This window comes from Anas acuta, chromosome 1 (assembly GCF_963932015.1).
Source record: "Anas acuta chromosome 1, bAnaAcu1.1, whole genome shotgun sequence".
Taxonomy (NCBI): domain Eukaryota; kingdom Metazoa; phylum Chordata; class Aves; order Anseriformes; family Anatidae; genus Anas; species Anas acuta.
In genome coordinates, this window is record NC_088979.1 from 53,373,808 (window position 1) to 53,399,145 (window position 25,338).

General features: G+C 44.4%; 1 protein-coding gene and 1 long non-coding RNA gene across 2 annotated transcripts in view; one reads left to right on the forward strand and one right to left on the reverse strand.

The window, feature by feature from the left end:
• The first annotated feature begins 1,328 nt into the window (after positions 1–1,328).
• The window catches only part of CLDN10 (claudin 10), a 52,133-nt gene continuing 28,123 nt past the window's right edge, over positions 1,329–25,338 (forward strand). Inside the window, exon 1 of the mRNA XM_068677158.1 lies at positions 1,329–1,600. Coding sequence (XP_068533259.1) covers positions 1,387–1,600 — 214 coding nt within the window. The 5' untranslated portion in view covers positions 1,329–1,386. The remainder of the gene's footprint in view (positions 1,601–25,338) is intronic.
• LOC137854120 (uncharacterized) lies at positions 22,346–25,119 on the reverse strand. Its single transcript, XR_011094965.1, has 2 exons — positions 24,932–25,119; positions 22,346–23,994 (listed from the first exon to the last, which is right to left on the reverse strand). It is a non-coding gene; the product is annotated as an uncharacterized lncRNA (long non-coding RNA).

Consider the following 25,338-nt stretch of genomic DNA (forward strand, 5'->3'; position numbering starts at 1 on the left):
TAACAATACTTTGGGGAAGTATAAATGAAGTGGAAGTATCAAGCAAAAGACACAAGAGTCTTTTTAGAACTCCTCTTGGTCTTTACATAGAATATCAACGACGTTTTATTATCCTTGGTGACCTTTGCTTGAGATTTGGGAAGTCTACAGAAAAGCTCAGATGCCAAAGTTTGGTGTGGCGTTTATCACAGTTGCAGAAGGGAAAAGCAACATGAGAAGTATCTGAGGGGGGGAAAAAAAACAGACTGCTGTCACTGTTGAAAGTGATGATGCATACTCAATACCCTGGGTGATTGCACATCACCAAATGGCATAATGCAAGACCAAAGAGAGGAGATATATGCTTCTTTTTAAGAAAGGAGGCCAAGAAGGGCCAGAGCATGAAGACAGCAAGAATAAAGCTAGAAGTTAGCATCTCAGAAGCCTGAAGACCACATATGTCTGTGAAGCCATGTGCAGAGCCCACAGGAGTCAGTTGAGTTTACTCAGGAACTGGAAGCAGAATAGCTGCTTCGGTGTGGTGCTGAGCCCAGGCTGAATTGCTCTGCTAAGAATCAGTGCCTACCACTGTAAGGATGACACATTATTAAATCTATGGTATTCTTTGGGGATTCTTCATGGCACGAGGTTGCGGGAGCTCAGTCAGTGGTAGGACAGATGTTCCTGCACCATGTTCACCGAGCAGGGAAGACGTACCATAAGAAGAAGTAAATTTTCTTTGAAGAGCAGAGAATAAAACTTGATGGAGGCTACTTCAAGTTAATTCTCCTCACTACTGCAGCAAAGGGACTGCTTGCTATTTCTGTTCTTGCTCCAGATTTGTTATTCCACGATCGTATTCACAGACACTGCCTCCAAGACGTCGCTGTCTTACAGCTGCTCGTATGGCGGCTAGTTATGGCTGAATTAATTTCACAGCCTTTTCAAAATGCATTTTTCAAGTGTTGTGTGATCCTTCTAAAATGTTATGGTAATCTGTTAAATAGCACTGTACAGTTTGGACTCTGAACTTTTTTTGCTAGATGCGATGTTTGTAGGTTTCCAATTAACTAAAAATTAAGCATTAACTGGAATACCATAATTGAAAAAAGTATGAAAACGTTTTAATTATTTTTTATAATTAGAAATTAGTAAGTAAGTGCTGGTAATTAGCTCCCATAAAGTTGTACCTTGTCTTTCTTTCTAAACATTTGTAACGCCTAAGGCCTTTCTCAAAATCACTCAAGCGCGACAATTTCTTTCAGCCACATTAACTTTCTGTAGCAAGTGTTACTGAACTTGTTCAAGTATAATTTGCTTATGTTATGTCTTTTTGCTTACTCACATGACTGAAGTACTTTCCTCTCCGCACAGTGGCATTACTAAGTCCCCGGGTTACAGGGAAACATGCTAGGAATACAGATCATAGCTTTTATATTTTGTTTTTGTGGGCTAGCGGCCGCGATTGCTGCTACCGCATCGAATGAGTGGAAGGTCACCAGCCGAGCATCTTCTGTTATCACCGCAACCTGGGTTTTCCAGGGCCTTTGGATGAACTGTGCAGGCAACGCGCTGGGTGCTTTTCACTGCAGACCTCACCTTACTATCTTCAAAGTGGAAGGTACGTGCAATTTAACTGGAACGTGTGGAGAGTGATGTGCGTTGCAAGATGGGAGCCCGAGGAGAGAAAGATTAGTTTGGCTTCTGCAAAAGATTATGATTAAAGAATTGTTACGAATGTAGGTAAGGGGTAGTGCAGGCAGAATATCAGAAACAACTCTGTAGAAGTGATATGTATTTCAAGAAAGACAGTAAGCTCTACTGTGCGGTTGGTAACGTGAGATAAGCGTCCTGGACAAAGTTCCAGTAAATGCGCTATCAGTAACAAGCCACTGTTAGCAGAGAGATGGACCAAACTGTCCTCCAGCGCTAACTTCCACGCAAAATAAGTATGCTGCTTGCTTGGATGGGAGGGGGGCGAGGAGGAAAGATAGTAAAATCTGTGATAACTGTCAGCACTTCTTCATATGCAAGGAAACTCGATAGCAAAGCACTACATCTGCGAATACCACGCAAATATTCATGCTGGAAATTAAGGGCATGTGTCTGTGCTCGCTGTGTCACAGGCTAATATTTCAACTTTAGTTTTCTAAACTTCTTGTTTTCTGTTTGTTGTTAAGCCCTGAGGCAACAGGAAGAGTAGTGTTCACAGTGAAACTGTGCCTAACCACATCTGAGGGCAAGGGGAGGGAGAGGGACTGCTCTTTTCTGGATGTGGTCAGCGCATGAGCATGAGGAAGTCTAGCTAGGGTAGGAAAAAATTGGTCTAAGACACTGGTATTTTAGGGAAACAGAACAGAAATCCATCCAAGACAGAACCAGCCATACAAAGCTCTTATGAGACCACCAAACATGATTATAAAAATTATAAAAAAATAATTATAAAAGCAAACCCTCAGTTGGTGAATGAGGCACAAAATGTGTTGTTCCACGGTTGCTGCCATAATACACAAACAGGGCCATGCACACACACGCACACCCCACATACACACGTGGAAACATGGAAATGTGGGGGTGTTACAGACCCACCCCCTGCCACATCAGGCTGCATGCTGGGGTACACAAATCGACTCCTACATCTACAGAGGATTTTGATGTAAAACTCAGCATCAGTTTTGAACACATTTTACTATGCCCTGGTCCAGACCATCACAAATCACACGTGAGAGATCTGTATGCATAAGAATACCTGTACATTGCTTCAAGAATGCTGGTCACCAGGAACTAAAAGGCATAGAAACTCAAACCTCCTTTGCTTTAAATGTAAATATTATCCCTTTGCAAATAACAATTCACGCATTATTTTTACTGAGATTTAAAGGAAAAAAACAGTGATTGTTCTTTTCAGGCATACATCTTCAAATTTGTTTAAAGCAATGTAAAGTACTTCAGTAACTAGAAACTTCCATTATTGCTATTATAATTCATACAAAAGCTGCTCTCAGAATTATCAGCTGCACTCCATTTGCCACTTGTGTTTTGTATCGTTACTATTATTTTGACCGCTGGCAGACTGAAACTTGAATAAACAAACTACACATCGGTATGTGTATACCCCTTAAATATATACTTAACCATCTGAGTAAGATTTGGCTTATTTGCTCTTTTGGGTAATATAGGCAAGAAATTCACAGCAAATTAAAGTAGCGTGCGCTTGTTAAAATAGGAGGGTAGCACGCAGCTGAACTGACATTTAGGAAGTCTAATTTTAACTTGCCAGCGCAGGCAGTAGCAAAGGGTAGTGTTACACGTAGCATAAACACTACCGGGAAAAACTGAGGTATTTTGTTTGGAAAACCTGCTAAACATAAACCCCTGGTAATCCAAGGAAAACAGGAGTTCAGCAGGGAAAGAGCTTTGCACTCTCACTTTGTCCTACATTGTAAAACAATAAAATGCTTGAACTGAAGAAGTAATGAAGTACCATCTGTACTCAGACCCTCAATATATCATCATCATTCACTTAGAGACTTCGGGCAGGGCTAGCAAAATAATTTTTTTTTGTACTGCACCTTTATGATTTTATGGAATCTACTTGCAATTTGTCCTACAACCAAAGATAACTCTGTTACACAAGCTCCGTCTCCACTCCTGCCCATCTTTAGGCTACCCTACTGCCTCACCAAAAAAAAAAAAAAAAAAGTAAGAAACAGTATAGGTCACTGATATTCCAACACAGATTCATTTGATCATCAAAGTTTTGATTGCATTTTTCAGGGTCTTTTGCAGTAAAGGTTTCTATTCAACCTCTATGAAGCTTTAAGATTTTTTCCCCTAGAAAAAAAAATAAAAGAAGAACGAGAACAAAACAGACTCCAAAGGTCTTCCTCGGAGCAGTACCACCCTGCTGTCCTTGGCAGTGAGTGGGTGTATTCCAGAACTGGCTTTCAGCTAAAGGACCAGTTGTGCTGACAGGAGCACAGCCAAGGCAAGAAGATCTCAGCGTGTACAACCCAGCCCACCTACAAACCTTGAGGGCTTCTTGTTTTTTGAAGCCTGAGTTAGCACAGCCACACCGCTAGGAGTACCCCAGCTAGCTGGGCTGTTGCTGGATGTACTTGTACATGTACATCCAGGGTAATCAGCTGCAGTGACTGAAAGATGAGGATGAAAGATCCTGGAGGAGTACGGAGTATTCACTGTAGCACAAATATGCTGTAGCTACAGTCATTTATGGTGATGTTTGTGGGAAGAGACAATATCTTTCATTAAATCAACTGCTTTGGGAGAAGTGTGCAACAAAGTCATTCACCAGATCTGACACAAATATAGCAAGCTTCAAGATGAATATTAACTGAGAACATTGTCTCCACAGTTAGCTTGATGGCGATTATCAGTGCACCATATATACTTCTGGAAATGATACGATCAAAACCAAGTGACCATCACTCATAGGCATAAATTCATGCAGTCAATAAATGCCATAAATTAAAGCTAACGGAGAGAATAGTGCTTTATGAAACCACTAACCTCTGATTAACCTCTCAGTCCTTACCAGTAAATAAGACCCACAAAGTACCTTAATCAAAGGGAGAGCCTGGGAACTAAGGCCACTAAATCCATTGGAGCCAGAGCTGCCATGGATGTCAGTAAGATACAAATTCTATGGCAGAGTTTCCACCCACCCTGTCTCCCACTAGGTCTTCAATGCTCCATGGGCAGAAGTCACCTCTCTTCTCCTTCCTCTTGTGCTTATCATCCTGAATTCCTATACACCAGAGTTCTTCAGATTTGTCCCCTTTCCTCCTTCCCTAGTCAGTTAGGGCAGCTACTGTGTTTCTCCAAATAATTAGCTCAGCATTTGTCACGCCAGCCTACGGCACCGCTTCATGACTCCTCTGCGCTCTCTGGCTCCCCATGCCGTGCGTCCAGGCAGGCGTACCACGAAGCAGAAGAAACGTGCTTCCTTCAGCCTCTGCTTGTGTGAGCCTCAGATCTTCTGCTGACATCTCTTGGTCTTGCCAGTGCTCGTTTTAGCGGGGCCAAGTGGTGCAAGCAGTGCCTGTACCAAAAGGACGATGCCCAGGCCCTCTGGGCCACGCAGGCAGGCAGACGCAGAGCTGCCATTGCGTGATGATGATGTTGCGACACATCCAAGAGGTGGAAGGAAGCTGAAACACGACAACTGCTGTCGCAGCCCCTGTACCCTGAGCAGCCTCGCTTGGCTGGGGTGAGGGCTGGGGCTGCAGCTTCGTGCTTTACTCCCTGCTCCCTGCTCCTTGCTCCCTTCCCTGCTCGCTGCCTGGCGGGATGTGGCCGTGCTCCTCTCTCCATGGTGCTGCAGGCGCAGCCCCGGCTCCTTTCCAGCCCCCGGCTCCCCCAGACCCCAGCTCGCCGGGCTGAGCTGTCCTCCTGCAGGGTCTGCTGCACAGGGAGTGCCAGACATGGGCTGCTGTAGGAAAACAAGGTCAGAACTGCACTGGCAAGGTTGTGTGGAGGGAATGTGAGAGGGAAGGAAGGAAGGAAGGAAGGAAGGAAGGAAGGAAGGAAGGAAGGAAGGAAGGAAGGAAGGAAGGAAGGAAGGAAGGAAGGAAGGAAGGAAGGAAGGAAGGAAGGAAGGAAGGAAGGAAGGAAGGAAGGAAGGAAGGAAGGAAGGAAGGAAGGAAGGAAGGAAGGAAGGAAGGAAGGAGAAAATGAAAGAAGGAAAAAAGGAAAGAAGGAAAAAAGAGAGAAAGAAAAATAAAGAGAAAGAGAGAAAGAGAGAAAGAGAGAGAGAGAGAGAAAGAGAGAAAGAAAGAGAGAAAGAAAGAGAGAGAGAGAGAAAGAGAGAAAGAGAGAAAGAGAGAAAGAGAGAAAGAGAGAAAGAAAGAAAGAAAATGAAAGAAAGAAAGATAGAAACTGAAAGAAAGAAAGAGAAAGAAAGAAGGATCAAGACCTCACATTTGGGAATGAAGATTGTGAGACATGGCCACAACTCCCCCCAGATGCTTATGGCTTTTTTCCAAGGTACTCTCTGTTTCTCATTAGGCAGAAGGGTCAGTGTTTGGACTGTCTGAAATGTTTGTTCCGGCACAGACTCTCGTGTACCCAGAACAACAGGACATTTAATCTTTGTTCTCCACTCTCACTGCTTGCTCCTCCATGGCAGCAAGCCTCTTTCCAAGCTCCTGTCCTCAGTCCTGACATTAGATAACTGGGTCAGGCGAGATAGCTTTGGACACATTGTGTCCCTAAAGAAAAGTGGTAACACCCTAGAGGTCCCAAGATGTTGTGATAACACACAGCAAATGGTTTGGGACACCTGTTATGCATTGCGTATTACTGCATCTCCCCTCAAAGCGAAGGAAGAAAGTGAGTTAAACAGTTCAGCCTAGGCAGGAGATGGCTTGAGAAATAATGGGCCTTGGTCGGGTGGCTTCAAGTAAGGCAAGGAATTGGTTTGGATGCAGTAGGGCCACTCAGAGCAGAGCATGTATGAACAGGAGGAGGCAGCTTGTGCCCGGTACCCAAGACATTTGCCCCCAGGTATCTCCAGCAGCAGCTTAGCAGTAGATCCAGAGCAAATCCCAGGGCTTCCTTGTGGGTGGAAGGTTCCAGAGGAAACATGCAGAGCCAGAACAGCTCTGTGAAGCTTGGATTTTTGGATCTCAGAGCTGAGGCATTGAAGGATAGAGATTTTGAAGTGGTTCAGAAGGAATCCTGCTGCCAATTTTGTTTTCTCTTCTAGCCTTTTGTTTCTAAGATTTTAATCTATGAGCTCTGAAAAATCATAATCTAAACCACAATGAATCACTGTTTACTGTGATTTACCATGAAGACTGCCTGGCACTGGCTAATTAGTTGAACCAGAATGGTCCAGGGCTGTGGGGCAGACTGGAAAGAGCTGTGCCTGCTGAGGGGGATCTGCAACCACAAACACACACAAAGAGGGTCCAAGATCTGCAGGGCCAGGCTGTGTGGGACCAGGTGGAAAGCACTGGAGGATTTCACAGCCAGCTGCCTGTTTTGGAGGAAAAGCTGACCCTTGGCTTACATAGGACAGACACTGATACTGCTTTAAAATTTGCAGGATTCCAGGAAAAGATAAGGCACTGCAGAACAGACTCCTTTTTAGCTCTTGTTTATACCTGGAAATTTGGCAGCATCTCTGCAGTCGTGTTTTTGTGCTACGAGCCATCTACCTTCCCACCTCTGTACATGGGCAGAGGTTAAGGTGCTGAGCATCTTTCTCACTTTTGTCAAGAACTGGGCAAAAGCAGTGCTTCTTGTGCTTCTCTTCAGTTATCCTTACTCTGATGGATTTGGGACAGTCCCCCAGACGTGGTCTTCACTTGCAGAAAGTCAGCAGGGGAGTCTGGGAAGTGCTGCTAGTTGCCAGCGTATTTTCCATGCAGCTGGTGCAGGGATGGGAATGCAAAGGTTGTTATTGGGGCATTAATAACAAAGCTCTTTCATCTTCTAATACACACGCCAGAATAGATTGCTATCTCTGCTTTGCTTTCAGTTTTCTTTGATTACTCCTACATAGCAGCAGAGAGTGTACTGCAAAATGAATAGGTCTCTGCAGCGATTGGTTTGCAGCCAATGTCTTAAAATACCTCTGTTCAAACAGGTTTGTTACCCTGGCCTGCCTTGGGAGCACTGAGGTGGGTGCAAGGAACTTTCCTATAGCATGCACTGGGGAGCGTAGGGCCCATTCTCTCCATATATTCTCTTCTATATTTTTTGGCAATCATGCAACACACAGAGTTTCATTTGAAGTCATGGTGATGCAGTTCATCTCATTTTTGAAAGTCCCTGCAGCAGGAGGAGAGAGGAAACCTGGCAAAAATAGCCATGGTAGATAGATGGGAGAGAAGACACTGCAGTGCAAACCATTAAAGCTTCTGGTTTTGGAATTCACATTGCTGAGATGTAAAATCTGGAGCCTTCTAGCACATATGACACTTGCAGGGAGTAGTGGAAAGGGGGTGAGAGAGGCTGAGCAATGAGCAGCCTGGGACTGGGCATGTGGGAATGAGTGCAGCCAACAGCCAGAACTGCAGAGATAATAAAATCTATGTGCATAAAAATCTCTGCTGTGACACCACATGGAGCTGGCTGGGCAGGTATGAGTTAAATGCCAATTTGGTAGAGAGAACAAATCTCTACAGAGACAAGAGGGGTATAAAATTCCTGAGTGTCAGTGTTATTCTGTGTTTCATGGTACTTACACATAGCTTTCCAATGCAAGATGCCAGATGAGTGCAGCCATTTCGATGGAGCTGTACTTGGGGTGTTCCTCTCCATAGCCCACATGCATCGAGTCCTACAGTGCCTGGCTTTCCCTGTAGCCCTTCCCTGGACTGGATGCCATGATGCTCTCAAGGCTGGTCGCTGTATCCTCTCGGGTGGCTCGCTGACGTGAATGAGAGCAAAGGTTTGGAGCAGAGGTGTTACCAGGGGTGTTACCAGGAACCCGGTGCTTCTGCGTGGCTTCCCCTCCCGGGATGTATTTCCTACCACAGGAAATCACTCTGATGGCTGTGCCATAAAGCAGGGCTTCGCCGTGTGCGGGGACACTTTCTTCCCCACTCTGCACATTTCACTCCATGGCCTCACTTCTCCAGAGCAGCCACGCAGCTGCTCATGGCTCTGCTGACCTGGGGTGCAGGTGGTGAGGCAGAGGTGTGTTAAAAAACACATATATTCGAAACGAAATCCAAGTCACAACACCAAGCATTCCAACTTTCACCAGTTTCTTTGCTAACAATAAACCAGCACAGTCTTTCTGTCAGAGAGAAATGAACCAAGAGGCATGAGGCAAAATGAAGGAGACGTCAAAAAGAGCCACTTAATGGCACAGATAATCATCTGAGCAGACATCTGCCAGAATCTGTTGGTGTACAGACCCTACCTTCTGGCATTTATCTGGGCAGGATCACTCAGGAACAAGGGTGGTGGCTAAGTAGGATGGGCCTGTAGCACAAGGTGGCCTTTCTATGTTCATGCAGTGCACGGGACTGACAGGGGATGAGCAAATGTGCTGGCCTGGAGAGAGAGCTGGAAAGCCAGATTCTTGTTCTGCTACTACTGTGGCTTAATATGGGATGCTGGGAGACACCGTTGTCTACCCAAATATTAAAGAAATCTAGAAATTAAACATTTGTGGCCTAAATTCAGCACAGCACGTACTTGAATTCAGCCACATGCGGTCTCCTGAGAACCTTTTGTTCATCTCTTACCTTAAATAACTTGGTCACCTAGATATTCGTCTTTTAAATTTAATAAAATGGATCTGAAAAAATGTAAAAAGCAGAGGCATTGAAGACCAGGTCTGATACCCTACAGCCAAAATGAGAAGCAAAACTGAATATTTGAAGAGTCTTAGGAATTTGTTTTCCCAATAATATATATATATATATATGCTGTTTTTCTATTGGGTTTACTCTACCAACCTTTACACTTGCTATTATTTCTGTATCCATGAAACACCAGCTAAGATGTATGGCTATTTTTCTGCAGCTATCAGTCAGATGTAAAGGGATGTCTTGGGCTTATACTCTGTGACACCGTAAATGTGTTCAGGGCAACGCACACTGCTTCGTATTTCCAAAGGAAACGAGGGCTCAGAAGTTCTAAGTTTCCGCCGCAGATGGAAATCCGCCAAAATATTCTTTTATTTGGAGACTGCCTTTTCCTTCTTCACAAATGAATGTATAAACAATAACACAAAGTATCACATAAAAGCCTTTCTATTGATATTTCGTCCTGGAAGCAGCAAAAGCAGAAACCCGACCTCAGCCACTAAGAAACAGTGAAAGTGACTCACTGCCCATATCTCAGCGCCGTGCTTAGTTGGGCTACCAGGAAAAACAGCCTCTGCAAAGGCACAAACAGCTTCTCTGCTGCAAACCCACCGCAAACCCAAGCAGCTGCCCACGGCTGGCATCCCACCCCGTGCAAGCATCCCGCTACATGCTGGGCCCAGAGTCAGCCGTGCTGTTAAAAGCAGATGTGGTTATCTCACAAAGTGGTGAAGAGAGGCAATTTAATCAACTAAGTAATAGTTAATGGCATCTGGCTTTTCCATAGCATGTTTTTAATGGCCATGTTCCAGCTTACAAAACTGATTATATGATTATATACCAGCAAAGCCAATGCAACAGACAATTTTACTTTAATTTGCACCACCTTTCAACATTTTCATGCTGCGAGTAGTTTTGTTTTACTCAGTGGCTGTCATAAAACCTCTAATCTCATGGTTACTTAATATCCTCTCCCTATAAACTCAGTGGTTCATGCTTAGTCTTCACAAAAATTCAGCATTTTTAAGTGTCAGCTTTTAATAAGTCATAACTCTCGTGCTTCCACGTGCAGCAAGGCCCAGTCCCCCTTCCAGCAGACCTGTTTTTTTCTGGCTGGGACCCAAGAGGCCTTTTCACCCTCACGAGCACCCCCAAATTCAGATCGAAGGTCTGGATGTAACTCGAAGGACAAGATGTAACTCGAAGGCAGAAAATTAGTTTTCCTCTCTGGCCAGGGTTTGGGTCAATTCCTGCTGAGTCAGGAGCTCAGATGTGCTGCGGCCCTGGCCAAGTGCCAGCAGCCAGGACTTCGTGCCCTGCTGCCCCAGCTCTGCTAGGATCTGTGCACACCAGCGCTTCCTACAGCATGGTCTCTGCTGGCACCACGGCCTTCATCCTCTTTGTTTTTCCCCCCTCAGCCCTCTTCTCCCAAGGGCATCTCCGTCACAGGGCTTCTTTGGTGTTTCTGGCCCACCCTGGGGTCTGGCAGCAAAGGCCAGAGAGGAAACATCACATTAACAGTGCCCAGGAAGGCTGGGTGGAGGACAGGCCTCTGTTAGGTATCTGAGAGGGGTAAATCCTCCAGGAGCCACAGGGAGCCCAGCTGGGGTCCAAGCTGAGGTAGCCAAGGGCAAAGAAATAATCTACAGCTGTAAGCATGTGTTCCTAGAGCAGCAGGAGGCTGCATACGGCCTTCACCCACGGCAGCGTGGTTGGAGATGGTGACGGTCAGTGCTGGGGTACGGCAGGAAGCAAAAGGGTCGTGCTTCTCCACATGTGCTTGTGCTTCCCTGTGCCTCTCAGTCACTTTCCTGACTGTGATACAAGAGAGGACTCACCTCTAAAAGGGCGATGGCCGTTTGGGTCTCTGCATTAGGATCTTCTGCACTGCCACAGCCGTGCTTTGGCCTTGGCTTCACGATTTTGGAGCCCAGTTTTGCCGTGGCGCCCAGGTACTCCCCACAGCTCTGCCATGCTTTTTCATAGCACCTCAGGCTTTTCATTGCCCCCTGTCCTTTCTTACCTTGATAGCAAGCCACAGAGGAAGCCCAGACCACCACAGACCATACCCATATCCCAGCCTGCGGTTCATCTAACTCACTTCCTAGGGGTGAAGCTCTCTTACCCTGGCTGGTGCTGGTGACCCCCCTGAGGGTCTGTGCTCAGTATGCTCAGGGAGACAAGCAGCAGGAGACACAGATGGTCAGAAACAGCGTCCTTCCTCACAGACAGAGGCTACCAGCCCTGGGTGAACTCAAACCTGTGGCGTGGTGGGCTGCGAGGGGGCCGGCTGCGTGTGGTGGGGAGTCCTTCCCCTCAGCACGCAGGGAGCCGGGCGCTGTCACGCCTTGCAGCACAGGAACACGCGGAAACATTTCCAGCCAAGGTACTTAACACGAGCCTGTTTGCCAAGCAGCTTCGCTACCTTCTTTGGTTCAGAGAAATGTTTTCACTCAAAGCAGAAAACAAGTGGGGGTGTTTCCCCCCCCCTCACCCTTCCTGTCTGCAGAAGCAGACATCTCTGGTCTGTAGTTCCTTATAAACAAAAGAAGGAGCTTTTGTGGAGCCTGTTGATAAGAGAGACACCACACCATCACACGTCCCACAGGTTTTTATTATTATTTTTATGTTTGCAGTAATATGCAAATGTTTGATCACTTTCTCAGGTCACTCGCTAGCTGCGCTGCAGCGTGGTGCTTGCTGAGGTTACTGGGGAGGCTTAGGGGAAGTCCCAGGGCAGATGAAGGCACAGCCGGGTTTTCTCAGCCATCTGCTAGGATTTGCAATCAACCAGCAAGATCTGAGTGTGCAAGTACATCTCCAGACTCGCCCCACTCCTCATTCTTGGGAACAATTTGCAAGGAGATAAAACACTTGCAGCCGAGGGAAGCCAGCCCAGTGTGGAACTGCTGGGCCAGAGGGCAGGGAGGGAGCTCTTGACAAAGCAAAGAGACCACAGCCACCCAAAATACATCAGCTTAATGGAAGCAGATCATTAGGAGGCACTGGAAACAAAAAAGGTCAGTAGCTTTGTCTGAAGAAAGAGCAGAGCCCCAGTCACGGCTGCTGCAGGGTGTCTAGCCACCACGAGCAAGCCCTTTATAGGCACCCCCAAAGTAGCACCGACATGGGCTCCAGTGTGCTTAGGGTCCCTGACGCTGTGGGTGCAGGATTTCAGCTCAGTGGGTGTGATGATACACCTGAGATAGGAAGTCCTGCACTGCATGACCATTTCCAGGACATTCACCCCCTCCAGGCTGGTGCCAGAGGAGCTGTCTAAGCACAGCAGAGGAGTTGGCCTGGGCTCAGGGCAGAGACCATGTCTGGAGGAAGGCTGGAGGCAGAAGTTGTCTTAGCAAGGATGTGTACTCAGATCACCGCTCCCCCTTCCCCACTGCTCTTAGCTGGTAACATGCAGACAAGCTACTGGAAAGCAAAAAGCGAGCCTGTGAGGTGCAAAGGCTCTGCCCTGAGCTGCTGGTGACATTTTTGCCCCCACCTTCAATATGGGAGAGATTGGGCCAAGCTCTCTGCAATCTCAGCAAAAGCTAACCACTTGACCAGAAGAAATTAAATCGTTTCCAAAAACTTGTAGATTTCAACCCAAAGAATGTTGAAGGGGAAGCACTGGTGAACAAGGGAGAAGAACTAGAAAATATAAGTCTTTTAGCACTTGGTTATTGCTTTAAAAGAAGAAGGAATGACAAGGAAAAGTCTGTTTCCAAACACTCATTTCTATTATACATGAGTCATGCAAAGTGATTTTTAGAGCCAGAGATTTTCTCACTGGCATTGCTCATTTTTCTCAGTAAGTGAAAGAAATAGCATTATTTTAAGGTCTGAAGTTCACTGGGTTACATCTGCTTTCACTCAGTTCTACCAATAGCAATATTTTCTAAATGGACCTGTTTCTTTTTTTTTCTTCTTCTCTCAACATCTTTGCAGTCTTACTGTCTCCTTCATGCCACTAGCAAAGACAGGCTCGTAAATCAGTTCAGCCTTATGTCTGACCCAGCGCAGTTGCTCAAATAACGCTTGTATAATCTAACCCTTTCTCTACCTCAAATTATGAACCTTCTTCTCTCTAAACAACTTAATGGAAACTCAGCACTAAAAACAATCCCACCTGCTTCTGGCCAGCTCTTGGTTCTGTGTAGCTGGACCAACAGGGATTACTCCAATATCCAGGGGCATCTCAGTTAGGAGTCAGGCAAAGCATGTCATATAGATTGTACGCTGTTGCAAAATTAAATTAAAATAAAATAAAACAAATCAAAATGCAAGAGCCTGCCTGTCTCTACAATGTGAGAGTGTTTCTGCTCCCAGGCAGGAGCCTCTGCTGCAGTACTGTGTCCAGTTTGGGTACTACACTTTAAGCACGCTGCAGAGCACTTGGAAATAACACAGATAAGAGCAACCAGAATCGCTAAGGTTTACAAAACATGACCTATGAAGAAAGACTGGAAGAGTTAAGATTGTTTACTCTAAAGAAGATTAAACTGAGTGTAGGCACGAAAATAACCTTCAAATATGTAAAAAGTGGCTGCAAACAGGAAGAAAAGAATCAGTTCCCCTTATCCAGTGACAATGCCACAGGAAGTGGTGGGCCCAAGTTGCTGTGAAGATGATGATCAATTTCAGCATTGTACCCTAAAAACAACTGTCCCTTTTCATCTGTCTACAAGCAGACTAGATCTAACCCTTAGCTTAATTTTGTTACCCTGTGGTTACCTGAACCAGTTCAACCTTGTACCCTGTGGTCTGTTTAAGTCACCAGAAGTGCAATGTCCTTTTGTCTTCCCTCTCTGACTCCCATTTTCAGCCTGCTTAGCTGGAAAGCTTTAGTTCAGAAAAGTTGATTTATCCCTTATGTAAGGTGCACTTGTTGGTAGCCCTTGGTCTGCAGAGGTCTTTCAGTGGACTTCTGGTCTGCAAAGGTTGGTTAATAATATTAAATCCTCCTGCACTTTCTTTATGTACATTTCCTACTTTTTGTCTGAATTCAGGGTAGGCTTTTTCCCCTGTGCTTGTAGAGCACACAGTTCTGTGTAACATACTTGTTGCTTTGACTTGGCCTAGATATTGCTGAGTAATCTGCAGCCCTGAGCAAAGGCAGCACACTCACATTTATCCTATGTCATTTCTCTGTGCTATTTTCATTGCCAAAAAATATTCTTCTAATGTATCTGAAGCAGCCTGAACTGGAGGAGACAGGGAGGCAATACAGGCCAAAACGCTTGAAGTACTCAAGCTGTACGTATCTTCCTTGTATCAAATATAAACAGCATGTAGATTAGGATCTGAACAAAAACATCCAGCTAATGGCCAGCTCTCGGAAGAGTCAAACAAGGCTGGCAGGGAGAGGCAATGCTTCAAATAAGCTTAATGTCCTCTATAACAGCTGAGATTTGCCATGAGATTACTATCTTGTGTACAGAACAAAGATTCACTCATAAATAATCTTGAATGGTGTAGGTCCCATATTTCTCCCTTTTCCCTGTCGAGGAAATGTTCTCCTGCTTCTTCAGGCACTTGAAATTCGACTGATTCCCACCCTGACTCAGCAGATACCTGCTGGTGAATCCTACCCTACCTCAGATCCGGTGGATGTAATTCATACCCACACCTTTCAGTCCAAACAAAAGTGCAATTTCCTCCTTTCCTGCTGCAATACCTTTTGCACATTTCACATCCCTCCCTTGTCGCAGGCAGACTGCTCGAAGGAAGCAACACTTCGCCCCGAGCTGCTGCAGGGGTACAGTACTGCAGCCCTTAAAATGCCCCCTCGAATTGAGGACCCCCTTTCCATCCCTCAGTATTCGGTCTTCACTGAGTAGACCTTTAACTGGGCGGGACTCAAACTATCCTTGATGTGCAAAGTGTGTGTCACTGTCTCTTTTTCCACACAGCTAGGATGCGAAATCCACGTTCTTCTCTAGCCATCTTGTGGTGATGGGCATGAGTATGGAAAACAAGCCTCTGACAGGCATTCGCTGGCAGCCTGGGTCTCCCTCATGCCAGAGAGAACAGCAGCTATTTCAGAAACTAAGCCTGCCACCTATTCTTCGGAATGGCCTTACATAAAACACGCTGTGTGCGCGTATGTGCATACTCAAGCTGTCCCCCAGGCTCTCACAGCTTGTTTTCATCACGCAGAAATAATGCCATCCTTCTTGAAAGACTGATACCAGGACAGTGGAGGAGTAGTTACCGTGGGCCAAAAGGTTAATCAAGGCTGGTGAAGTTGTTTAAAGCCATATAGTTGGCAGGCCGCTCAGGGGAATCAATGGACATTTTCATAAAGCATTTAATAGGAATGCACTGAGACAATATAAACCCTGTCCAAAGGAGCCCTTTGTTGAAGTGTTGGCAGCATATCTCGGGCTGGAGTCAAATAAATTAGTCATCAGATAAATCAGTCATGCCAGCTGTGAAAGTGATACCAAAATAAACAGAATGTTTTAGTCAAATCCGTGAAACAAAAGGATCAGCAAATCTGGTTTAAAATTCTCCCATGTAATTGATGCATAATTAAGCTGCTAACATGAATGCAAGTGTGCTGTTCCAGAGTATGTGACGATGAAGATTGTATCTTCGAAAGTAAATGGGGATCTCCGGATGCTATTAAAAGTAGTTTTTGAAATGCTGGTTCCAAGTACCTAGTGGCAAAATCCAAGAAATTCAAAGCCTGAGTCATTCCTACATTGCTGCAGTGTTGATGCCAGGGAAACGCCACAAATTCTGATGGAGCTACACCAGGCTCAGGCTGAATCAAGCCCTCAGAACTTCATCCTATTAAAAAAGCATTGTCAAAAGTTTTTAAAGGAAAACATCATGAAATATTTACAGAAAACACATTTCATAACGAAGAAATTGGAGGGGAAGAATAATAGCAGCAACTTGACTGCCTTATCCCAAACATGTTACCCTAAGTATAGTACCTTACTAGGTCTAAAATATGCAAATAACCTGAACTCTTTTACTTTTTTTCTTGTCCCAAAATAATAATAAAAAAGATATTAGTGATACCTTTATAGTTATCCCAGTTATCCTTATGTTTAGCTCATATTATAATAACTAATTTCATATATAAGTTTACATATAACTATTTATAACTTTAACTATTTATATATAACTATTTACAACTATTTTCATGTATAGTTTTTAAAAGCTGCTTCCATAACCAGTGCTCCCACCCCACTCCTCGGGATGCCTGTTAGACAGGACCCAAGTGTTGGCAGGGAAAAGCGGGGCACAGGAGCCCACCAGCTGCAGCACCACGACCAGGCTGCAGTTTGTGAGAACGAAGAAGGACTTTTTAAAATGGGCTGAGAAAGTTTAAAATGTTGTGAGGAAGCTCCTCTTATCTAGTTAACATTTGTGTCAAATAGCTGCTATCTCAGACCAAAATATTACGGTTTGGGTGCCTAAAGTTAGATAAGTACCCAGACTAACTGGCCTTGTGCATAGCGGATGTGGTCCTGAAGGGACATAGGGGCTGATTCTGATTCTTCATTACCTAGAGTGCATCTAAGCACATCAAGTCTCACAGCTTTGACATGGCTCTCACTGTTCTCCCCTCACATGCTTCCCTAGGCCAGTGTTGCCATTCCCCTCCCGAGCTGTGTGGTGCAGTCGACAAGCTGCAGGGAAGGGATGCCATCCAGAGGGCCCTAGATGGGCTTGAGGGGTGGGCCTGTGCACACCTCATGAGGTTCAACAAGGCCAAGTGCAAGATCATGAAAGCTGGGGAGGGACTTTTTGTCAGGGGGTGTAGTGATAGGATTAGGGGTAATGGCTTTAAACTGAGAAAGGGCAGGTTTAGATCAGATATAAGGAAGAAATTCTTCACTGTGAGGGTGGTGAGGCCCTGGCACAGGCTGCCCAGAGAAGCTGTGGGTGCCCCATTCCTGGAGGTGCTCAAGGCCAGGCTGGATGGGGCTGTGGGCAGCCTGGGCTGGTAGGAGGTGTCCCTGCACATGGCAGGGGGGTGGGACTGGGGGATCTTTAAGGTCCCTTCCAACCCAAACCATTCCATGGCTCAATGAAACTGCGGCCACCTCTGTCCTGCTTCAGGGCCCCGTGTGCCAAGTGCAGCTGATGATCAGGTCCTTCTGGCAAAGAGCCCTGTGAGGAGCTGGGGAGCTGCCTCTGATACGACTGCTTACTCTGATACAACTCCAACAACACATCTGTGCCAAGTGCCTGGGTGATAACACAGAGTGTAGCTGCACCGCAGGACAGAATGGCTTAAGATGACTTTGGTTAAGTAAAAACCACGCCTGCCATTGCGTAACTCCAGGCTGCTGTCTCAGCAATGCTGCTGCAGGCAGCTGTGCTGTTAGGACAGCTGTCAGGCTCTCCCCTTCCCTGCAAGCACCAAGCCCTGGGCAGACATCTCCTGCCAGCACACCGACCATTCACCACATTGAGTCTGGCCACAGCCTGTGTTTGATGCACATGAGTATTAAAGCAAAGAGCTGCTTGTGCATTTCAGTTCAGATTGCAGCATGGATTCCTAAAAGAGGCAGTATAGAGAGATCTCTGAGCGAGGTATGATCACTGGGCATTTATTTCCATGAGACACCTCTCCCCCAGACTGAAAATACTTAGCAAGTCCCTTAATAGAGCAAATCCTAAAAGTAACAGCCTTTAGCACATTCATTCAGCACGTGTATACAGAAGGGACAGGCCATCACCTCTGTGCACACCCATCAAATCCTACTGAGCGATGACTATGGAACAAGCTTCAGTCGTAAATTCTTTCGTGGAATATCCTCAAGGCAGAGACACTTCATGTTTCCTCATGGAAAAGTAGAAGCCTCATTGGGAATAGGCGATCCAGCCAATAGTCAAGTTTATCTTATGTTATTTCCCTTTTACAGTAGCGTGTTTATTACTGAATTTCATATCTATATTTTACCTCCATCAATAACATTGTGTTCTTTCTCTTGAATGATCAGGTTGATCAATACTGTATTTGCCTTGGAAAGGCTGTGCCACTTCCATCATTACCCTAAAACTACAAAGATTTCGGAATTAGCTGATGGTCAGCTGCTGTATTCACATATTTTTAGGATTACATCTCGCTCATACAGTGCTCCACAAAGGGACCAAACACAGGCATTGTGCTTGGCTTGCTCTTATCAGGAACTACTGAAACCAGAACAAATGTTTATTATTAATTATTATTATTGGCTTCTAGGAGTACATCTTGTAATTGGCACTGTGCAAACACAGAAAAGAAAGGCCGACTGTGTCCCGAGAGTTTATAATCTAGGGAGTAAACTTCAAAAGAAGCGGGTAGGTTTATGCCACAAAGGAGGAGGAAGAAGGAGGGGGAAGAAGATCAAGCTTGTTTGATCATGTTGCTTTACAAAAAGTGAAAGGAAAAAGCCCTTTGGATTGGTGGGGTTTGTAGGCTCTTTGTTAAGCTGTTCCTCCAGCGTGCTGGGAGTTTCTCCATCGGTCACCGCAGTATTTCCCAGTTTGGAATCATTTCTGTCCTAATCTAGAAAGTGCAGCACCCTGGCTCTCCTTCTGAAACGTTTTATAGTTTATAGTTATTCTGTGTCTTGAAGAAAAGGATCAAAATATCCAGTCAGACCACACCCAAAAATAAGACGGGAGCCAGAAGCGTTAGCGGCAACGTGACTGCCGGGTAGGAAGCAGCCTACACAGCAGCGGTGGCCGGGAGCTCAGCAGTCCCTGCCTGCTCCACAGTGTCCATGGGGCTGTGGAGGGCATGATCCTATAGGAAACTAAGGGGTTGTTTGGATTTTAATGGAGTTTCTTGAGGGGAGGACGTAAGACAACAAAGATTTCCTGGGAGAAAGATGTCTCTAACTTTTACAGTATTGGAACAACACATCCAAGGCTGAGAAGAATATGCACAGAGAGCATAAATATAATTAGATTAAGACTGAAATTCTGATAATAGAGATTCCCAGTAATAACCAGGGAGCCAAAAAGTCTCAGTGGTAGAGATGCCCCATGCTGTCCCAGAAGCTCTCCAAAATTTTCAAGGATGTTTTCAACTGATACAACAGAGGAAGAGATACAGATGGCAGTCTTCATTGATAATGTGCTCTAAATTGCATCATTTGAAAACTATTTACCAAAAAACTGTTTAGAACTTCCCCTTTGGAACAGTTCTTGTATCTCACTGTGCTCTTCTTTTGTTGTGTATCTGGAGAAATTAATCTACAAGCACTGGAAATAGGCATCAGCGTAGGAGCCAGCCCGGCCCTAACTATCTTAGCTACAATTTTTGTCGGCCACTTATCTGAGCTTCTGTGTTATATCTAAGAACAAATAGACTATTTCTTTAATTTCACGTCCTGCTTCTGTGCTAGTAACTTGTATACCATTGTTCACTAACAGTGATTATAACAGAAGCTTTTATATGGCCAGTTGCTGCTGTAGCCAGGGTCCTAGAAACAACCATTAGGGGAAGAACTTCATGTAAATGCATCAAGAACTGGCTTTGGTGGTAGGGTGATTTTTTGTTTTATTTTTATCCTCAGGGAAAAAAATAAATAAATAAAATTTAATTTGGGGATCCACTTGCTAAATTATGTTATGCTCTCACTGAGTTAACCTTATTCATTTTTCTCTTTGCCTTCACTTTCAGCTAAATCTTGAGTATATGCTAGAAAAGTGATACCTAGAATTAATAATTGTAGGTCATTTTTAATTGAGTGGCTGGAAAGTGATCAGATATTTAATAGATTAGTCATAAAAAAAGAGTGGGCTAATTCTGCTTGACAGACAATGCTGACTGTTGTCTCAAATGCTTTTCTCATTACTGTCTGAAGAATCTATCTTTCTTCCTTGCCACCAAGAATGGAAAGACCGTAATAGCCACAGCTAGGATTGACTACTCAAATCCAGCTTACTGGGCATGCAGAAAAGATCTTTCTCACCTATAGACAAAGAGGACAGGGAAGTGTCACATTATCCAGGCAGAGGTGTTTCTTCTTTCTCACGTTCCTCTTGATCTTTATGCTGGCATTTTCAACTGGACTTTACTTGGCAGGAGCAGAAGTTTTGCTAATCCTTTTTGTCCTTGAAATGCCTGAGAATGTGAGCCTTCTTGTATTTTTTTTTTTTTTCCTATGAATTTAATTCATATTTCTAGAGATTCAAAAGCTCACTGCTAATAAAATGAAATTGTCGTGCTAGGATGATCAGTCCAATTTTGATTAAGACAAGTAGGGGTACACAAACCTGGTAATGTTTCTACAACACAGAAAACGTTATCAAATGTTGTTTACATGTTTTGTTCTGAAACACCATTCTTACATAACCCCTGAACGTTAACACATGTTATTAAAGTTTAAACTTACACCCAGCACTCGTTAATCTGCTTACAGCTTCCCTCAACAATATCGGCGAAAAGGGATACACCAAGACTGATGTAATTAACCTGGTTTTATGTAATTCTGGAGCATGATATCTCATTTGTAATACAGTTAGCACCTTCTTTCATAAGCCTGAGAACTGCGGCAGAGACAAGGGGCAGCGAGGTAGCATGTGTTGGCTGGGACAGCATCTGCATTCAGAGAGGCAGAATCTAGAAGCAGAAGAGCAGAAGTCTGAAAATAACCTTGCAAGTCATGTAACAAAACCGGGAAAACTTTATTTTCCATGCACATAGCTTCAATTGCTCGTGTTGTAGCGCTGCAGGCAGTAACAGAGTTTGTATCTGCTAGCAATGTTAAGGACCCACTGAAGGCCAACACGTTCAGGGCAGATCCCTGCAAACCCCTTCTGAGGACATCGCTGACAGAAAGCCACTGATGATTCAGTGAGTCTGGGGCCACAAATTTAGGGTGATTTTGTCAAACTTCATGCTGAAAAAATTCAAGTTTTTAAGTGCAAAAAACTCAAGGAACAGAACATTTAAGTGTGGTCTCCGGCCTTCTAGTCAGGAAAGAAGTAAGATCGGTTTGACATTGCTAATCTGTACTGGCGTTTATGTGATTTTTCATTGTCTTACAAGTAGTTTACTTACAAATAGTACTTACAAATAGTTTACTTGACTACATGTTCCAAAAAAAATCCAACAATTGAAGTGTATGAATTTGTAATTCCCTGATGTTTCTGGGTTGGGTTGTTTGGTTTTGGTTTTTCTTTTGTCTTTCTTCTTTTTTTTTGGCACAGTTTGCCCTTTCCCAGGTTTCTGCCACTTTACAAGTTCTCCATGAGCCTGTAAGGCTTCATCTACACCATGAAATAAAACATGCCAGACTGGTGCTTGGGATTGCTCAGAGCATGCTCCAGAGCAATTTGTCTTGGGGAGAACAGTTGCTGTGGCCCAAACTGAGCCACGAAGTTGCAGAAATTTCAGTCAGAGCTCCGATGCTGGAGCTAATTGCTTGGACCTTCTTTATCTAGAAGTGCATGTGCTGGAAACGCATGAACTTCTCTCTAAGACTGCTTCAGACTCATGACTTCATTCCAGGCTATATATAGGACATCTGTTTTCCTCCCATAGAACAACAGCTCGGGTCTGCCAGAAGTGTGGCACACAGGCGCACGGTGCCCCATGGGGGCATTCGTGCCCTGCCAACATGCCACGCAGACGTGGAGAGGACCAAGCAAGGGCAGAGTACTTAACCCAGACAGTGCCCTCTGTGCTCCTGTGGTTCTCTGGCATCCCCAAATCCTAAATCCTGTTGTCAAGGGAGTGTTTGGAGGCTAAAGGAAGAGCGACAAAGCAGCAAGGTCTCCTTACAGAAGCAAATTAAGATAACTTATCCCTGGATTCTTTTGCTATATGAGAGCTTTCAGACTAGAATAATGTGAAAAGTGTTTAAATGTGAACCAGAACTAAGCAGGGCCCAAGAGAACAAGCAAAGTGTCTCAGCCTCTGGTTCTGTTTCCCTAGATCTCGCAGGCAGTTCTTGCAAAATCCTTTCCTCTTTCTCCATGGATTCTTTGGATCTGCTTCCCTCTAAAGGCCATTCAATGAATTATACTATTGCCCATAAAATCAAGTCTTTCATACGAAATCAATGCCCAGAACTATTCCTTATCTGGAAAGGTGTTTGAGCTGTAGAAAGTAGAGGAATAAATACTTTTGAAGTTATTTGTTTATTGTTGTTGTAAGAGAGCTTAAAAGAAATAAGATTCAAGTAAAGTGATAAATTTTATCAACCAGTGGAATTTTTCATGATAAGTTTATCTGAAACTAAGTCTCAAGGATACCTGGTTTTGAAGTAGTACCCTACAGTACAGTAAGGTGAACCACAGAGCTGAACTGGCTTGTCCTGGGCAGAGACCTGAGCCTGACTGTCCTCACTCCCAGACGTCTGCTCGAAGGGTGTTTGACCTCTCGGCTATACCGGCAGCATTACTGCAGCTCCACGTGATCCTAGGTAGGGAACTTTCTGGTGTAGTAAAGTTTAGGAAATGTCTCGTCTCAGAAGGTGAAACTGCTCTCTAATGTGCTACATTTCATACTCGTCATGTTTGATTAAGGCGAATTCCGGGGATACCAAAGTAAGCCAGCTGGACTTGAAACCTGGTTATAACGAAGGATGGAGAAATGTAGGATGGACGCTTTGACTTCATCTCTTTCACCAAGTAACATGGACGCTACTGAAAATCAACAAGATTGCAGCCTCTTTCAGCACAGAGTCAAGATTCTGGTTTTAAAAATGTGAGAGCTACCCTGCCTGGAGCAGTGAGGCTCAGATTTAAGTGCCATGAAATTTAGAGCTTTAATGGAGGCAGTGGACTTCCACTGTGGATAAAAAGGAGCCCAAGCTGGAAAAGCATGCTGAAAAGCTAGTAATTTTGTCTGCTTATTTAAGAGAAGGAAAAAAAAATTACAAACAAACACAAAACAAAACACCAAAAAAAAAATAATGGAGGAGATTAAGGTTCACCAGTTTTCTATTTGGGTAGACTGTGAAAAATAGGATAATCACTAAGTATACTTGTAATCTGAGTAATAAATGTCATCAACCAGCATTTATGCTCAGCTTCAGCACTGCATAGACATCTCCAGTGTGGGGGATCAGATTTTAGGTAAACTGAGTATCTCTCTCCAGTTCTCTCTGTATGGGGAGTGGAGAGCAATTAAATTCCTGAGGTAAATCGGAGCTGAGAGCAGGGCTCATTTAACTTTGAGAAAAGGGATCAAATGAGGTGTTTAAGCATAGGCAATTTTAAAAGTCCTTAAAATATCTGAGACTTTCCTCACTCTCCAACTGCAGTCAGGGCACTGGAGGATGCCTTAGGGCATTTAATATGGCACTATCCACATATGTTTAAATCTCTAAATTGCTCCTTAGTTGTTTTGTCCAATGTAATTGCTCTAATCAGACAGTAATGAAGCAACAGCAGGGCTCCTTCTTAGTGTGTTAGCTTGCTCCTAGTGACTCAAAGCAGCAGGCAGCTGTTTGGGCTCCTGAAGCCTCCAGGTGCCCTGGGTAGAAATAGAATTGCTCACACAGCTGTTGGCTCTTCATCAGGCCCTTCATTGTCCTCACTGCCATTCAGTGCACTTCCAGGATCTCTGCTGGAGATAACTGTAGGTGTCACTGCTTGAGCAGGAGGGTTAGACCAGATGACCTCCAGAGTCCCTTCCGACCTCAACCATTCTGTGATTCTCTGATTTGACGAGACCATAAACCAGGCTATAATTCTGGGCACAGCAGACTCCATGGATCATTACGAATAGGTGACACCATCTCCCACATATGTCCATGAGTTGTACCTGGATACAAAAACAAACAAACAAACAAACAAACAAACTTAAATTCATTTTCATAACATGAAAACACTGAGAAAAAAAAAAAAAAAAAAAAAAAAAAACAATAAAAAATTCATAATTTTGCTTTAGGGCCATCATTTTGGGCCTGGAAGAAATCCAAGCCAAGCCAAACCAAACCAAATGACATACAATGATGTCATGGACAACTCGCTTTAGCAAAAGTTAGCAGGAGGATATAAGCCTTCCTGCAATTTTGGCAGGAGTGCCTTTAGCTATGTCAGTGCAGGCTGTAATTCGTACAAGCAACTGAGCATTCGTACCTAATAAATAAGAAATTGTTAAAATAGGTGAAAGAGCACATGTTGCCGAAGGTGTTTTGGAACAGCTACAGAACAAAAGACATAACCAGTTCTGCAAGAACTGTGTCCAGAGTATCTGCAGAGTCCAAACCTCTGAGAGACTTCTCTGAGAACAGAGAACAATATGAAGTAAAATGAGATATCCTGAGCACAGTTGGGTATTATTTACAAAAAAACATTATGTTCTTTTGGTGGGTTAAGGGGGACATTAAGTGGTGTTAAAACAGGAACGCATGAAAGATAAATCTCCTAGGGAGAAGTTGTTCATACAAAGAACAAAGAAGTTGTGTAAAACTGGTAAAATTTGATCACTTGTAGACCCAAATCTGCCTACAGCAGTACTTCATTCCAGTAGAATAAGGAGTTAAACAGGTTACTAACTAGGTTCATTAGAAAGCACTGTGCAGAGCGTGATTTGCTGGCAGGAAAAGCTCAAAGATGACATGACAGACCTCAAAGTCACAAAGGATCAGATCTTCAGAGAGTTCTCCCACTCTGTGGGCAGGAAGTGCAAATAACTAACGCTATCTCTCCCCGGGCAGGTAGATCACTACTCTGCAAGCATGAAGAAAAAATGCTACCTTCTTTCATGTACTGTATGATTGGAGGTATCAGGTTGTCACTACAGGAGATGAAGGTCCACAAATGTCCTAAAAATGGAGGCAAAGAGGACAATGAGAATTAAATAATGTTTCCACTCTCTTTCCTGCCTACAGAAAGAAAGAGGGAATGCACCCCACATATCTCAAGCAAATATTTTTGGATATGATGTCCTCCCCATCTATTGTTTCTCTTTTGCACAGAGACAGAGCCCAGACAGTCAGCAGAAACTACCCCCTGAAATTTTAGTCTGCACAGTTTGGGCTAGATGAAACACATCTTAACACTGCAAGTCTTCACCCTGCAGCTCGGATGGCCACCTCTGGAAGGGGCACTTTAGTTACCTATTTGTGGCACTGACAGATGGTTACAGAGCCCTGTCTTTAAT